Raw genomic sequence first — 18,728 nt, forward strand, 5'->3', positions numbered from 1 at the left:
GTATCTGCTGGGTTACTCACCGAGAAGTTATTATTTTTTCCTTTGTCATTAATAAATATCTTGGGGGAGATACTTCATTCAAATAACCTATTTCTCTTCATCTTTTTTCCCCCTAATGTTTCATTCATCAGCACACCTTGCCGGCAACAGTTACAAGGCTGTTTTAATAGTAATTCCTCTAGTCCCTCATTCTCTCTGGATTTATTAATTGGAATTCTTCTGTAAGGAAATGCCATTTCTTCTTCCTCATTTATTTATAGATTCAGTTATTTATTGAAATCATCATGGACTCATGGATATTTCTTTTATTTTATGGGTTTTATAATCCAATACTACCATTATTTATTTTGATACGCAAACCGAAGGCACTTTTTAAAATAGCCATGCCTGGGACCCTCTCCAAATCAATTAAACCCGAATCTGTGGAGGTGGAACACAGGCAATGCTGTTTCTTTAAAGCTCCCTGTGTGCACTGAATGTTTGTTCTTTCCCTCCTCCCCCACCCCACTCTGCTTCCTCTGTAAGGAAACAAAAATCCTTCGGCACATCATTTTGCAGGATTTATTCCTGAGGTGGCCCTTGGGGTGCTGATGACAGGCTGCAGCCCCCTGGGCTCCTGGCTCTGCGATGATCTCTGCCCCGCCCCCGCCCCCACACCTCCACTGCCTCAGCTTCTCCTGGCCCCGGAACAGAAACTTCGGTGCCAGAAACCTCCTCTACAACGGTAGCCTCCTGATGTGGAAACTCTGCTGATATTTATTGCTGTTGGGTCAGGTGAAGGAAGAAAAAGCTACGGCAGCCTTTAGAAAGTCAGGTTTGAGAAAAGACCTAAGGAGTTATGACCTTACACTGGGAAGGGCCTCCTGAACAGAGCAGTGGATTACAGAGGATGGCAGTCTGTTCCTGCTGGTGGGTGGGCTCTGCTTTCTCAAGGCCCACAAAGCCCTCCTTGGCCATTTGGGCAGAGTTTTAAAGTGTGGAAACAACCCCAGTTATTTGGACCCTTTTGAAATCATAACAATTAAATGTGTAAATTTAATTCTCCCTTTAGAGGATCAATAGGGAGCCAGATAAGTTTTCATTCCAAGAGATGGTCTTCCTGAATAAGGAAATTGATCTTACAGCATCCTTTAGCTGGTTTCCAATTTCTCTGTATTCCTAGGTGCCAATTCAATCTCATGATATTTTTAGAAGCTTAATTGTTTCTTTAATCAGATTGATGCCAGTAATAAGTTCAAAGTGTAGATAAATCAGATTTAAAACCTGATTTATATTGGAATAAAAGCTTAACCCCCAGGTATACCATGCCGCAGTGAATTTGGCATGGTTCCCCAAATTATGCCATATGAATCCGGGGACATTTTTCTCACAAATTTCTATCTTTTCTTATTTATTCTTTTCTTCATGGTGGTCAGTTCCAACTTGAATTCTTCCTAGAATGCATTTTCTGTATTGAAAATACCCTCTATTAAAATTTTAACGGGATTCCAATTTCTGGAGTAGGTAAAGAAGTGAAATCTTTAATAACTAGATAGGATTGGATCTGTTGTTACACTGCAGAACACAGAGATACTTCCGAGACAAGCATGATAGAGATACAAAGTATTAATTCCACATAGCATCCAACCCAGGATGAGAAACGTTTAAATGCTGCATGACAAAAATAAATCTCTCTTCCTGGAAGAACTTTAACCTCAGAGGAGAGGCAGCTCAAAAGGTTTATTGTTGTCAGAGCCACAAACTTGACACCCCTCTTGATAAAAGACTTCGATCCCTGACCTCAGTAAAGCTGCTAGTCTAGAAGCTATTTGTGTATTGATCTCCTCTGAAGAAAACAAATAGGTATCCAGCCAGATGAACATCCCTGGGAGACAATGTTACTGTACTTGGAGTAGAGCCCGAGTGACCGGAGTGGGGACCCCAGGGCACCGGGCATGGAAAGGTGATGTGCCTTTTAAGAGCAGCACTAACTAAGCTCTACATCCAAACCAGTTGGGGAGTGTAGCTCGGAACAGGAGGGTTTAGCTGCTGGGATACCTCGACTAATCATCTAGACTTCCAGACTGAAGAGTGGAGTGGACTGGACCAGAATGGAAACCAGTCTGAGACCAGGACTCTTTGGGGGTTAGATATTTTAGTAACCCTACAACAGGGCACCCAACTGCCTCAACATGTTAATCCTTTGCACACTAGCTTGAGGAAATGAGCCAGTGTTTCTCACTTGAAGTAGGGAGAGAGAAACAGAAAAAACGCTGCGGCTATCAGGCTATAATGCAAGGATTTGAGGACCTGGAATTTCTGGAATTAGACACTCTGGATTTGAGTACGTCGTCTACCTAGGGCAACAAGAAGAAAACGGTGGCGTCGTGTTTGCTATCTTCGTTCCGTGGGATCAAACCAGGATCATCAGCTTTCCGTGTTGGAGGAGAAATTGTCTTTAGAGGTTTGCTGTTTAGCTGCTAACTCCATATAAAATTTCTTTCAACAACAGAAATTCAAAAACTATTTATTGAGCACCTGCTAGGAACAAGACAAAGGCCTGCCCTCATGAACAGACAATAAAGAAGTAAACAACAGGGATTAATGCTGTGAGGAAAATAAACCTGACTGAGAGAGAGAGCAAAGGGACAGGTGTCAGGTAAAGCCTCTCTGAAGAGGACACACTGAAGTCAGTATCCAACGATGAGAAGTGAACTGGTTAGGAGTGTGTTATAACCAAGGGACTGCCTTCACGTGCCAAGGCCTGAAGGTCAAGCTTGATGACCAGAAAGGTCAGTATGGCTGGAGCACAGCGGGCAAGGCTGGGTTAGAGGAAGACTCTGGAGAGAACCGACTCATGTAACACCCATTAAGCCATGCTCTTGTTATAATTAGAAGCCTCTGGAGGATTTGGAGGGGTGGGGATGGGGAGGCAGGTGTGATGTTTTTGTTTTGTAAATATCTTTGTACCTGCTTACAGGTAGTCGGGTCTTAGTAATATGTAAGTTTCTAAAGTCCAAACACCCGCAGGTCCCATATACCTTTTTAATCTCTCTGTTGGAAAATGATGCTCAGTGCATTTATTTCGCCACCTCAAAACCTTTCCACTTGCTTATCATGTGCACTTCAGAAAAACCCTTCGTTGCAATTTATTTAACTTGGAAATATGCGTTGTGCTCCTCAGCTTGATCAGTCAAAGGAATTTTTTTCCCCTTTACTCAATCATCTCATTTTCCTCCTACAGGGATCCCAATCACCCTTCAGTACCTTATCACTATTATGAACCGTTTGGACCTGATGAATGTACCATGTACCTCTCCCACGAGCGAGGACGGAAGGGCAGTCATCACCGCTTCATCACAGAGAAACGCGTCTTTAAGAACTGGGCACGGACATTCAACATTCACTTTTTTCAACCAGACTGGAAACCAGAATCACTTGCTCTAAAGCCTCCTGAGAATAAACCTGTGTTCTGAGCAATGAGGGTGCCAGACCAAAATCCCAGGTACCTACCGTATTAGACGCCAGGGCACTGAACTTCTGGAGCCACCAGACGCAAAAGAGGGACAGAATCGGGAGCAGGAAACTCCTCAATCAGCAACATGTACAGATGCCTCGGAGGCATGACGACCAAGCAGTGCAGTTGGTTTGTAAGGAGAAAATTCCAGAATTAATACGTCCTCATGAGTGTCATCCCTTGCAACAGGGGTTACCGTAGGAGCTAAACACCCATGTCAATGATGCTGCCGTGGCTAAAGAACATTCTGGATCTCTTTAAGTATTGCCTTCAAAACCAAAACACGAGCAACTCAACAATGTTAGTTGTGTTCCTTTGTAGAAATGCCACATTGAAAGACGTTTTTCTACCAAGTTGTATCCTAACCTGATCTATAACCTTTGTCATCTGTTGGGCTCTGTATGTGTGATTTGTAAAAAACAGTCTGAAAGTATGGACATGATTTCTGAAGAGCACATCTCCACTGACTTTCATAAAGCAAATGCCCAGTATTTATTTATTAAGAGTTTTTTAGTGTACTCTAGGCCAGTATTTTTATAGATTATGATTACGTGGTAATTTATCCTTCTTAATTCTAACCCTGAATGGTAGTTGGAAGACACCTAGAATGGGGCTGGTGAGTGACTGGGTTCACGATGCTCATTGTTAGCGTGTGGTTGTCTTGGAAATGTCACATTGCGTTTTTTGAACCCTTAGGCTTCAAGAAGAGCTATGACATTTTCTAACGTAAAGAAATGCTCCATGTGACAAAACTGGAAACCAAAAACTGTGTTATTACAACAGAAAGATACTAACAAAAGAAACTTGAAGATAGTTGTCTGTAGTAATAGTTGGTGTAGGTTACTTGGCATAAACCCTAGTTTCCTCATCTGAGAATGATGTCCTTGTGCCAGATGACAGTATAAGTTTCCTTCCAAATCTAAAATTCTGTAAGCCTCTCATTGACCCATTTGAGGACTTTGCACTTGGAATGCTGGGGTTTCTGCAGTAGCAAAAGCCTGATTCTAGGGGGTCTTTTTATTCCCCTACTATCTATCTCCTTCTGTGGTTAAAAACATAATTTCCTCACCAGTCTCCATTGGCTACAGCCTACCCCCTGCTTTTCTGGTGTTTCTTGCACCCAAAGAGGGGCAGGGGGAGGCCAAAAAAAAGGTAAGAAAGAGAGGGAGAACCTCTGTGGTGTTCCCTGGCTACAGGAGCAAGGAACAGCCCTTCTCTCAGTCTGTGAGAAGAGAACACAAGGAAATTCCCTATCGTACAACTCATTTATCCTGTGAACTTTCAGACTCACTCATTGCCAAGTCTTACATTATAGTCACAGCCATTCCCTGGTCTGGAGGAGTATGAAGGACTTACTTTATTCAGAGCCAAGATAGCAGTATGAAGGACCTTCAATTAAGCCAGTGATGTTCTTCAAATATAGTCTTTTTAAAAATATACCAGTGTTTTTTCTCCAAATGACTTAGAAGGCATGTGTTTTTCCAATGCCAAATTCAAAGGCACCAGCAAGTATTACGTATGGAGACCGACATTGTTTTACAGAACATGACCTGACCTGTGATTTAAGAAGGTTTTTCACATTGCCGCTTCCTTTCCCTTTCCTCAGTTAGTACTAAGATTCCATTCCCTTGCACTAATTAGTACTACTAATTATGTAGGGTACTGTGGTTGGGGTGCAAACGCAGTCTGGATGTTTATATGACAGAAACAAAGTTGGGATTATTGTGGTGTGGCTTGAGCTGCTAAAAGCCAGTACAATTGAAATGTATGTGTTCTTTAAACTTCCTCATAGTTTTTAAAGAGACTGTAGAATTTTATTCCAGCACAATCTCTTCTGCAGCATGGACTCTGGACACACAATGCTTTGTGAACATATGAAAAAGAACATGAATTTCATGTGATTGATTTATAGGGCACTTTACCATCACTTGAAGACATTATGTTTTTCAGATGTAAGTAGCTCCTTTAACAAGTTTTATTTTTATGGAAAAGCATACTTTGGACATGCAAAAATGTAGCTGTATTACCTAATCTAATAATATCTCAAATGCCTGGGTTATCTCTAGGTTTTAGGATTTGTTTTTTGGTTTTTTTTTTGTTTTTTTAAAAAGATCATATGATAACTCCATCTTTTTTGTAACGTCTTCCCCCCTCCCAAATACTCAAAAGAGTGTAAAGCAACCAAATCTGAAATCCCTGGCTTCATTGGGAAATAGTTTAAATCTAAATGTAGCTAAGATATGGGAGTATGGGAATTTATATTTTTAAAAATATGGTATAAATAGGTATAAGACTGATCACTTGGGCAGCGGTTTTTATTATACCATTTCAAGAAAATGCCTGGAATTCTGATAGATTGTGCCGACGGAGCTGGTTGTGGGCAATTGAATTCTTATCTTGCTACTATCATTTCCTGACTCTCGGTCTCAACACCATTCAACACCATTAAACATCAACTCTGATATAAAAGATAACGACAGAACCATGTTTACAGACCTCAGTGATTTCAATATCCAATTGTGTTGGGAGCCTTAGTCATACTCGTTATGTTATACACCTTTTTCTTCTTTCCCAGCTGTGTCATCAGCTACCTCCTAGCTTTTAAGACCCCAGTAATACAAAGCCACAGCTGGCCGATCCATGGCGTCTGTTATTTCAACGCAAGAACATTTGGCAGAGGCCATTACAATAGATAGCCATTATGGGCAAAGATACAGGAATTCACAAACAAAATCAATCACTTCAAATGGCCCATAAAAAGAGGAATCTTACATTTAATATTCTACAGTAAATATTCACCCAAGAAAGCGTACATTAAAAGAACATTAGGAGGTAAATATTCACTGTGCTGCGTGGGGACTTTGCTGTGTGATTTCCATTATGGTTAATGGGTGTTTGGTAACTAAGTCCCTGTGCTTCACTAACCCTGGGATATGCTCCTAAGGGCTAGACATAAAACCAGAGTGATTCAGGACCTTCCAAGGTCCTAAGATTTCAGAGTGAGAGCTTTTCTTCAAAAAAATAAATTAAAGCAAAACATAAAATGCTGTACCTGAAAGAGAAATTTGTGTGTGATCTCTCAGAATCCTGACATTACTGCCAGGTATGTGCGTCAGATTCCAAACAGCACCTCTCAGGACAGATTACCTTTGTTTCCTGAAATAGTCTCCATTACCGATCTGTTTTAATTACATTAAAATTGAAGGATATAACCTTATTTTAAAATAAAAACTCACCTCAAAAGTTAGAATTTAAATGAATGCTAAGTAAAAGTGAAAGGAATAAACTGGAATTTTGTCCAGATTCATACTGTCTTTTGTGAACATATCCATACTGATTTAATACCCACCCCAATACTTGCCCTTAGTAGGAGTGACCTCATTTCAGAAATATACCCTGAACTCCACTGGGGTGATGATTCAGGCTGTTAATTCGGACTTACTCTGAGATTCCTCTTCTCTCTGCAGTGTTAGGAGGTGAAGGTAACCCTCCTACATGTTTCATACCTGAGCCAACCCTTCCTTCCATCCTCACTGCTTCTCTCTGGAACCTCAATCCCATCCTTCTGCCATCATTCTCTCCTGATTGTCTTCTTTTGTCTACACTGAGCTCTTAAATCAGCAGTCTTTGGAGGCTGTAAAGGTCTTCCTTGTAGGTTTTTTAACTAGAGACCTACCTGGGGAACAGGTTTGCCGTGGGCTGTGCCAGGCAATGAGCACAGTAGGAGGGAGGACTACATCTGACTCCAGGACTAGGTACTTCAGAAGCACCGTCCTGCTGCTCCCCAGGCTCGGGGAGGGGTGGGGGGAGCTTCAAGACAGATTTTCCGTGCTAAAACTAGGATGAGTCCCAGGCAAACTGGGCCAGTGGGTCACCCTACAGAAGGGCCACCCAAAGAGAACTATAATACTAAGACGGTGCGGGGAGAAGTGAATCCACTGCCTAGGTTCTAGCACATGCCAGAAGACACTCCGGAGTGGAGAGAGGTGAGAGAGTGTCTGTCGGCTTAAAAATGAAGAGGAGTAAGCCCTCCATTCCAGCTCACTCATCCCCTCCTACTCAGGATACTGAGCCACCATAGAAAAGCAAAAAAAGGCTGCGATCCTGTTTGTTTTTACTCAGTGCCCTAGTATTATATGCCACCTTGGATTGTTCTTGTCTCTTTACGTATGTGTCCTATTAGCCTAACTAGATTGTAAGCTCTTTGAGAGCAGGGACAGTTTCTCCTTTGTCTTTGTAGCCCCATGCCTAGTACAGTGCCTTGCACACAATAGGCGCTCAATAAATGTCTGTTGTTGATGATGACCTCTTAATGGTGGCCCATTGGATTGGTAACCATATATATTCTTCCATTTGAGAAGTGCAGGAGACAGAATAGGGGATGAAGTAGTTAAATTTTAAGTGGGTTTTTACGGGGTCAGTCCTCAAACCAACAACGTTTTTAATCAACAGAACTGACCTAGATTTGGATAGGATAATGTAGCTGAATTCATTAGGTTTGTTAATGTTGGCCGTACCGAACACACAGACAAAGTGAAGTTCAGCAAGCTTTGTGTTCTCGCTGTTAGCAATCTGCTCTTAGCGCAAAGTAAATTTAATATGGACAAATGCTGTAACATATGCAGAAGCAGCCCGGGCTCTGACTGCTCTGGTCCAACTACAAAAGGGAGGCTAAAAAGAGAGGAGTTCTCGCCTGCCTTCAACTTGACAGCTTCCCGAAACTTCCGGGAATTCCAGCTGATGATTTCTGAGGGTCTAAACAATTATGTATACATTTATCTTAAAATCAAAATGAAACAAACAAAAAAAACCCCAGAACACTTTTGTTTCCATGAAGCAGATCCCAAATGCTTTCAGCCCTACCAGAACATGAAGGGAAAGGAGAACTCTTGGGAGAAGTTGCCCTCAGGTGGAGGATTCCGGTCACCGTCTTGAGTCCCCACCTGGCCAGCATCTGGTGTCCAGTTATCTCCTGGTTACAAGGCAGGGCAAGATGGAACCAAGTCAGTAAAGGTGAGTCAGCGGCCAATAGGGGCCTCCACAAGGAACCATAATCATTGCCTTCTTGAACATGTGGACACTCGGGAATCCTTTTCTTTCCTTGCCTGCTTTTCTACATATTTATTTGTGTGATCTCAGTTTCATTTTGAAAAGCATAGAAAAAGGGCTAGGACACTATATGAAACTGAGAGAATGCTTCTTCCTGAATGGACAGGATTATAGATCTTCGCACATTTTCAAAATCTTTATTGTAATCACAAAATGTTATTTCATAAAATATTAGGAAAGACATTATAATAGGATTTCAAACAGAATCCCAGCTGGGATATTGGGAGAAATCTGGTAAATGCCACATCTAACTACACTTAAAAGAATGTCTTTGCTATGTACAGAAATCATCTCAAGTGTTAGCATCTTTACTTTTCTACCATGAGACTAGTTCTTTAATTTTAAAACAGAACATAGGTTTTGTTTTCCATGAGATTGAATCAAAATCTTTTAAAATTAAATTTTATCACTAAATACCTACTGGGTGGTCTGCACAATGTCATGCGCTTTATATATATTATTCAAGGTAATCTTATCCCATTGTGCAGATAAGTAAACAGAGTAAGAGAAGTGCATCTGGCCCCCAGGGAAATGAAGATGAGAGTTGACACATGGCTTGCCATGTCCCAGGCATCCTCTAAGAGGTTTACATGTATAACTGCAATTAATCCTCACAATAGCCCTAATAAATTGGTTACTTTTTCATTCCCCTTTTACATTTGTGAAAACCGAGGCACAGGGCATGTGAGTAACTTTCCCAAGGTCATGCAGCTAGTCACTGGGAGTTGGTTAGAAGCCACAGGGTCTGTTGCTGGGGTCTCTGCTTTCAGTCACCAGGTACTTCCTGGCAGAAATTTAACCTATACATAGCAATTTCTATTAGAATATTGAAATACTCTATTACATCATATTCACAATGTATGTAATATTTGATACATATTAAATGAGTGACAAATATGTAAATTCTGAAACAAACATAGACTATCACCACTATCCTTGAAGGCCACTTGAGTGTTCTTTCTATTGTCTTGGATTTTCAATTTATCATTCTCTTACTTTCTAAATATTAGTTTTATTAAATACAGATGTATCAATAAACAATATATTTAGTTTTACATAGTAATAAACATTATAAGACTTCAACATTGTATGTAGTCTTCCAAAACTTGCTTTTTCTTCGCAAGACGTATCCATTTTCTTTGCATGTAACTAGTTTATTTTCATGATTGTGTAATGCCAGTGTGTGACTCTAACATAACTTATTTTTATCCATTCTTTCAGGGAACATTAGGGTTTTCAGTTTGTTGCTAATATGTACAATGTTTTTATGATCAATCCTGGGAAATTCTTTTGGTACATGTGTGCAGAAGTTTTACACAGGGAGTATACCTAGGAATAAAATTGCTGAGCTATAGAGTAAAATTGTACCCACGTGCACGATATTGCCAGACTGTTTTCCAAAGTGGTTGGACACTTTATACTCCTAATTGTCCACATCTAGTTTATACTCCACTTTATGCTCCTAATTGTCCAGCTCCTAGTTGTCCACATCTTTGCTAACACTTGACTTGGTATTTTCAGACTGTAAAATGCTGCCCTTCTGGTACATGTAAATTGTATCGCATTGCGATCTTGACTTGCATTTCCCTGATTTCTTATCAGGTTTAGTGTGTTTTCTCTTCAGTTAGTATTATCCGGTCTGTAAAATGCCTACCCATTTTTGTCTACTTTCCTGCTGGGTTAGTTCACTTTTCCTTTTTTTCTCTTAAAGAATTCTCAATATATTCTAGATCGTACTTACTGTTGACTGTATGTTTGCAAATGTCTTCTTCCAGTTTGTGGCTTGTCTTTCCTTTTTCTCTATAGTGATTTTCAACGAACAGAAGTTTTTAATTTCAATGTAGTCATGTTTTCTATCTTATATGATTAGAGCTTCTTACACCCTCTTTAGTAAATCTTCCACTGCTCCTGATCAATAATTATTTCCTTATATTTTACTCTTAAAAATTTCAAAGTTTTTGTCTCTCATATGGCAGTAAAGATTTATATTTTTGCATTAAGTGAGGTAGAAATCACTTTTGATTTATATAAATACAAACTGTCCTAACACCATTTACTGAGAATTAATTCTTCTCCAATGATCAGCAATCAGATTTCCATATACGTGAGGATTTATTTCTGTCCTCTATATTGTTTCATTCTAACCAAATTGTTAGATGTCTATCTTTGTATTAATTGTCTATCTTTGTATTAATACCACGCAGTCTTAATTATTATAGTTTTATAATAAGTCTTGGTATCCTGTAGGGCAATTTCCCCCTCACCTTATTGAATATTGAAGAATGTCTTACAGATTCTTTTTTTTTTAATGACTAATTTTTGCCAAGGTATTTTTATCCAATAATGTACACAAACTTTATGTATATAGATTGATGACATTTTATATATCTGTACACCCATGTCACCACTATTAGGATGACAACATAGTACATTTCCAGCACCCCAGAAGGTTCGTTCACATTCTCTTGCAGTCTCCCTGTCAAGGGTGAGAACTTTCTTACTCCCACCAGTGTAGATTCATTTTGCCTATTTTTAAATTTCATATAAATAGAATTATGTTATGTACTTTTTTTGGTTCTGGCTTCTTTCAGTCAAAATTATGTTTGTAAGATTCATCACTGTCAGGTGCGTGGGTGGCTCAGTCAGTCAGGTGTCTGTCTTCCGCTCGGGTCATGATCCCATGGTCCTGGGATCGAGTCCCAAGTCGGGCTCCCTGCTCAGTGGGGAGTCTGCTTCTCCCCCTCCCTTTGCCTTTCCCCCCTGCTCATGTTCTCTCTCTCTCTCTCAAATAAATAAAATCTTTGGGGGGAAAAATTCATCTGTGTTGATGCATATAGCAGTGGTTCTTTTTCGTGACTATATAGTATCACTCTGCAACGGAATTGGCAATTCTAATATTGGTGGTCTTTGGGTTATTTCCAGTGTAGGGCTACCATGAATACAGTTGTTATGAACACTATTGTATGTGCATTTCGATGGACAGAGAGCTTTTTTCTATTGGGAATATGGCAAGGAGTGGAATTGTTGAGTCACGGGTATGCCTGTGCTAGGCCTTAGTAGATATTGCCAGTTTTCCAAATTAGTTGCACCATTTTACACTCCCATCAGCAATAACTGAGTGCTCCATTTACTCCACATATTTACCAGTGCTTGGTATTAGCAGTCCTTATAAATGTATCCCTTTTGCTGGCTGCATCACTATGGCTTTAGATTCACATCTCCTTGATGAAGGATGAAGTTGAGCATCTTTTCATATGCTTGTTGACTATTTGCATATCCCGTTTTGTGACATGCCTAGTCTAAACTTTTGACCAGTCTTTTAGTTGGGTTGTCATGCTTTTTCTTCTTTACAGGAATTCTTTATATAATATAGTTTCAACTCCTTTGTTACATATATTGCAGTGAATGGCTTGCTTTTTCACTGTCTTATGGTATATTTTAATGACTGAAAGTTCTTAATTTTAATAATTTTAATTCTAATTTATCTGGATTTCATGTATAATATGTGTCCTATTAAGAATTCTTACCTGGCCCATTGCATCTCTTACATTTTCTTCTAAGAAAAGCTTTATATTTTTTCCTTTTGTATTTGGATTTGTGATCCATCCCAAATTAATTTTGGGATATGATGTGAGGTAGGGGTCACGGTTTGGTTCCCCCCCCTTTAAGGAGATCCAGTGATATAATAGCACCATTTATTGTAAATACCACCCTTTCTCCACTGAATTAGTGTTGTTTTGGCAATAAATAGGCTACCATGTATATGTGGGATTGTCTCTTAACTTAAAATTCTGTATCATTTTTATCTTTTGCACCATTATCACATTATCTTAATTATTATAACTTCATAAGTCTCAATATCTAGAAGTAGTAAGTATCCAGCTTATCCACCTTCAATATTGCTTTAACTATTTTTGGTATTTTGTATTTCCACATACACATAGAATTTTAGAATCAGAGTATCATTTTCCATATTTAATAAAACCTACTGGGATTTCTATTGTGATTGCATTGATTCTTGGATCAGTTTGGGGAGAACTGACATTTTAACAATATCAAGTATTTCAATTCATGAACACAATTTGAAGTTTTCCACATAGAGATCTTTTCTTACATCTGTTCCTAGGTGTTTGATAGGTTTGGTGCTATTATAAACAGTTTTTTTTTTTAATTTAATTTTCTACCTGTTTGTGTTAGTATATACAAAAATACAATTGATTTTTGTTTATTGATCTTATATTCAGCATTATAGCTAAATGAACTCAGCAATTGTCAAGTTTAAATGAAGGTCATATAATACCATTAAAGTGATGTACTTAAGTGCATAGTATCAGGAGGTACAAGATGTCAATATATCTCATTAACAGTGATGCTGAATTTGATCATTATATTAAGGTAGTGTCATGGTTAATTTCATGTGTCAACTTGGCTAGGCTGTGATGCCTAGTTGTTTGGGAAAACACCAGTCTAGCTACGGCTGTGAAGATATTTTTTTAGATTTGATAACACTGACAATCAAAGTAAACTTTGAGTAAAGCAGATTGCCCTCCATAGTGTGTGTGTGGGGGTGCACTCATCCAATCATTTGAAGGCCATAAGAGCAAAGTCTGAGATTTCCTGAAAAAAGAAGCAAGTCTCTCCCAAGACTGCAATATAGAAACCCTACCTGAGTTTCCCACTTGCTAACCTGTCCTGCAGATTTCAGATTCATGACTATAACATCAATTCCTATCTGAATTTGTAGCCTGCCAGTTTGCCCAAGATTTCAGATTTGCTAGCCTCCACAATCATACGAGCTAAATCTGTACATAGATACAGAGAGAAAGAGAGAGAGAGAGAGAGAGATCCTATTGTTTTTTTTTCCCTCTGGGGAAACCCTGACTCAGGCAAGTGATGTCTCAGGTTTCTCCACTATAAAGTTACTATTTCCCCTTTTATAATTATTAGGAATCTTGCAGGAAGATATTTTTAAATATGGGAATTTCCTGTTTCTCAACATAAGCACAAATTTTAGCATCCACAGATGATTCTTAAGGCAATAATTGTTACTGTGGTACTTGACAAATGCTGGAATTTTTTTTCTTTTTTCATCATTTATTCTGTATTATTCCTAGATTAGGAATTGTACTATAAGAAAAAAACCATCCATTCTTCCTATTTCTTCAGATTTTTTAAATTGAGAAAACAATCCCATTTGCAATTGCGTCAGAAAGAATAAAATACCTAGGAATAAATTTAACCAAGGAAGTAAAAGACCTGTACTCTGAAAACTATAAAACGTTAATGAAAGAAATTAAAGACAACACAAATAAATGGAAAGACATACCATGATCATGGATTGGAAGAATTAATATTGCTAAAATGTCCATACCACCCAAAGCAATCCACATATTCAGTTCAATCCCTATCAAACACCAATGGCATTTTTCACAGAACTAGAACAAATAATCCTAAAATTTGTATGGAACCACAAGAGAGTCTGAATAGCCAAAGCAATCTTGAGAAAGAGGAAAAATGGAAAGAATGGAAGTCTCACATTCCCAGATTTCAAACTGTACTACAAAACTATATTAATCAAAACAGTATGGCACTGGCACAAAAACAGACCCATAGAAAAATAGAACAGAATAGAGCCCAAAAAGAAATCCACACATAAAATTAATCTATGACAAGGGAGGCAAGAATATTCAATGGAAAAAAGTCTCTTCAATAAGTGGTGCTGGTAAAACTGGACAACTACACGCAAAAGAATGAACTGAACCACTTTCTTACACTCTATACAAAAAGTAGACTTAAAATGGATTGAAGGCTCAAATGTCAAAACTAAAACCATAAAACTTCTAGAAGAAAACATAGGCAGTAAGCTTTTTCTTTTTTTTTTTTTCTTTTTTTTTTTTTTAAAGATTTTATTTATTTATGTGACAGAGAGACAGCCAGCGAGAGAGGGAACACAGCAGGGGGAGTGGGAGAGGAAGAAGCAGGCTCATAGCAGAGGAGCCCGATGTGGGACTCGATCCCGGTACACCGGGATCACGCCCTGAGCCGAAGGCAGACACTTTAACGACTGCGCTACCCAGGCGCCCCAAGCAGGCAGTAAGCTCTTTCACACTGGTCCCAGCAATAACAACAAAAGCAAGAAAAAACAAATGAGACTACATCAAATTAAAAAGGTTTTGCAGAGCAAAGGAAACCATCAATAAAATGAAAATGTAACCTACTGAATGGGACAAAGTATTTGCAAATGATCTATCCAATAAGGGGTCAACACCAAAATATACAAAGAACTCTCACAACTCAGCACCAAAAGAACATACAATCTGAAAAAATGGGCAGAAGAGCTGAATAGACATTTTTCCAAAGAAGACATACAGATGGCCAACAGACATGAGAAAAGGTGCTTAACATCACTCATCATCAGGGAAATGCAAATCAAAACCACAATGAGACATCACCTCACACCTGTCAGAATGGCTATTATTAAAAAGACAAGAAGTAACAAATGTTGATGAGGATGTGGAGAAAAGGGAACTGCAATGCACTGTTGGCGGGAATGTAAATAGGTGCAGCCATTATGGAAAGCAATAAGGAGATTCCTTTAAAAATTAAAAACAGAACTATCATATGACCCAGCAATTCCACTTCTGGTTACTTATCAGAAGAAAACAAAAACATGAACTGAGAAATACATATGCATTGCATTATTTACAAAGGCCAAGATGTGGAAGGAAGTTTAGTGTCCATGGATAAAGAAGATGTGGTATATATATATATATATATATATATATATATATATATATATATATATATATATATATACAAAGGAATATTACTCAGCCATAAAAAATAATGAAATCTGGCCATTTGTGACAACATGGATGGATCTAGAGGTTATTATGATAAGTGAAATAAGTCAGAGAAAACAAATGCCATATGATTTCACTTATATGTGGAATCTAAAAAGCAAAACAAATGACCAAACAAAACAGATTCAGATACAGAAAACAAACTGATAGTTGCCAGAGGGGAGAGGTGTGAGGGATGGATGAAATAGGAGAAGGGGATTAAGAGGTACAATCTTCCAGGTATACATAAGACATGGGGATATACAGCATAGGGACTATAGTCAATAATACTGTAAAAACTTTTTTTGTATGGTGATAGATGGTAACTAGACTTAGGGTGATCGTATTGTAATGTATATAAATATTGAATCACGATGTTGTACACCTGAAGCTAATACAATATTGTATGTCAATTATACTTCAATTTTAAAAAGTTTAAGGTGGACACATCTTTGCCTTCAAAACAAAATAAAATAAAACAAAATAAAACAGTAAAGTAAAATAAAATGGATAAAATAAAACACTAATTTTAAAAAATTTCCAAATATATAAGACTTGACTGATTTTTGTTGTGGTGATATCTAAGTTAACTGGTTATAGTTAGAGAATGTGGTCATTATGCTAATTCTTTGCAATATTCAATATTTGTTTTATATACTACATTTGCCAAGTTGTGTAAGTGTTCCATGAGTACTTGAGAAGAATGTGTATTTTTAAATTTTTGGTGGTCCAGATTTCTATATTTGTCCATTAAATCAAGCTTGCCAATTGGGTTGTTCAAATTTTTTATATTGTTACTAGTTTTAGTCTGCTCAAATAATAATAGAGAAGTGTTTTGCAGTCCTCCAGGATGACACTGAGTTTTCTTCCAGTAGTCTACAAACACTTTGCGTTAGCTGCGGTGAGATGCAGACAAGTTTGTAGTTATTTTGTCTTCCTGGTTGAATTGCTTTTTATCATTTGGTATTAACCACTGTTAATCCCTACCATAGCCTTTTCCTTAAAGTCTGTATTTTTCTGCCATTAAAATAGCTACCTCAGTGTCTGTTTGGTTTTATTATTGTTGCCAACCTTGAATTCCAAGATGAAGATGTGGACTTGGTGATGTTAGCCATGTATCACTGAAGCTTGTTAAGCATGGAAGTCATAGGAATAAAGCAAAGTTTCATGGGTTTCTCGGAATGCTAAAAACTTTTCTTCTACTGAGAATTATTTTTTAAGAAAAGCATCAAAATAACTATCAGTGCTTCAATTTCTGAAAGATTATTCCTTGTTCTCCATTTAATTGTAAGTTGTTCTAATGTGAGAGAAAAAAATCTTGTTTGGCTTATTTTAGTAATAATAAACCTGTATCCTTAAAACCAGACGTCTTTCACCATAGATTAAGCATCACTATTGCCAAGTGTGTGTGTGTGTGTGTGTGTGTGTGTGTGTGTGTGTGTGTGTGTGTGTATACAGTTTATTCTGTCTGTAATGGGCTTCTTCTTTAAGCAGGTATCAAAACTATTGGTCTGATTCTGGTAAATAAAATGAAGAAATGACATAGCTGAGGGCAGAAAAGTGAGCCCTCGTTGTCCAGTCTGATTCAGCTGCAAAGGGCAGTCGCTGCTCGCAGAGTTCGGGGCAGTCGCCGTGTGCTCCACTGAAGCAAAGTCCTGTAAATCAGCTGACGTCAGAAGCCCAGGCTCCCCTTCCTTCCCAGCTGGGTGTCTCTCAACCACTTTGCTAAGCCTCTATTTTCTGTAAGACTGGGGTCCCTCCAATTGTTTCCACTGTACAGTGCTGCAGTAAGAATTAAATAAGAATATATGGAGGGCTCATGTCCATGATGACTCCGTCCCAGCATGCGCAGACGTGTTCTCTAATAGCACCTAAAAGAGATGGCTACGTAGATCTGTAGACACCCATGAGGTCAAAGTCATTATGGCTTCCCCCATGTTAAAACATCTGCCTTCCTTTCTCCTGCCCACCTTCTCTGGCCACTAGCCTTAAGACTCACGTTCCGGGGCGCCTGGGTGGCACAGCGGTTAAGCGCCTGCCTTCGGCTCAGGGCGTGATCTCGGCGTTATGGGATCGAGCCCCACATCAGGCTCTTCAGCTATGAGCCTGCTTCTTCCTCTCCCACTCCCCCTGCTTGTGTTCCCTCTCTCGCTGGCTGTCTCTATCTCTGTCAAATAAATAAATAAAATCTTTAAAAAAAAAAAAAAAAAGACTCACGTTCTGTGTTGCCTCTGATGAAGCGTTTCCTGATCTCACCACGTGGAGCTGACCCTTCCTCCCATTCTATTCTGGATAGATGTCTCTCCCAGCATTCATTAAATGTCTCACTTCCCACACTAGAACCCACCCCAAAACCAAGGAGTTTGGGTTCAGGTCCAGCTGAGATTCAACTCTATGTCTCCAGTGCCTGCGTGATGCCTTGATCCAAGTGGAGATACTGGGGAAAGGGAGGGAGAGAGGAAAAGAGAAATTGTTTCATTCAGCCAGAAGAGGTTTCTGTCCTCCCGCTCATAATCTAGTGGGTGATAAAGATGCACACATGGAATGCTGACAGCAAGACAGTTGAACCCAAGGCTCTGTGGGACAGGGAGGGGACAAACCCTGCCCCGAGAGCCTGTCTGGTGAGTTAGAAATGTCTTTACTCATGGGGCGCCTGGGTGGCACAGCGGTTAAGCGTCTGCCTTCAGCTCAGGGCATGATCCCGGTGTTCTGGGATTGAGCCCTGCATCAGGCTCCTCCGCTAGGAGCCTGCTTCTTCCTCTCCCACTCCCCCTGCTTGTGTTCCCTCTCTCACTGGCTGTCTCTATCTCTGTCGAATAAATAAATAAAATCTTAAAAAAAAAAAAAAGAAATGTCTTTACTCCATCTCATTTATTGCAAAGTAATTTAACTCTTTGATGGGATAGACTTGTATGATGAGTTACAACACAATGGGCTCCACACCCCCCAACAGGTAGTTTCTTCCCTTTTGAAAAGTAAAGCTTTTGGGAATTATTTGATCTTTGTTTGAAGTCAATTAAATCTTAAAGGATCTCTCCCTCCTTCACATGAACCAACCAAATTGAAAGGTCATATCACAGGGTTCTGAGAAAAGGAGCACAGAGCTTTTGCATCCATTCGTCCCCTCCCACCCCACTCACAGGTACTGCTCCCCGGTTCCGTGCTCATTGAACTAACTCTTGCCTGGACGTCCATGGCCTTCCAGGATAGCCTTTCTCCAACTCATTTGTTCCCCAAGGCAAAATGAGTCTCATAAGTATACATTTCACTTGCAACCTTTT

General features: G+C 39.1%; 1 protein-coding gene across 1 annotated transcript in view; it reads left to right on the forward strand.

Moving 5' to 3' along the window:
• The window catches only part of ST6GALNAC5 (ST6 N-acetylgalactosaminide alpha-2,6-sialyltransferase 5), a 167,371-nt gene extending 154,768 nt beyond the window's left edge, over positions 1 to 12,603 (forward strand). Inside the window, exon 4 of the mRNA XM_087866015.1 lies at positions 3,224 to 12,603. Within this exon, the coding sequence (XP_087722141.1) occupies positions 3,224 to 3,455 (232 nt within the window). The 3' untranslated portion in view covers positions 3,456 to 12,603. The remainder of the gene's footprint in view (positions 1 to 3,223) is intronic.
• The last annotated feature ends 6,125 nt before the right edge of the window (positions 12,604 to 18,728 follow it).

This window comes from Ursus americanus, chromosome 12 (assembly GCF_024610735.1).
Source record: "Ursus americanus isolate L20-20 chromosome 12, mUrsAme1.1.p, whole genome shotgun sequence".
Classification (NCBI taxonomy): domain Eukaryota; kingdom Metazoa; phylum Chordata; class Mammalia; order Carnivora; family Ursidae; genus Ursus; species Ursus americanus.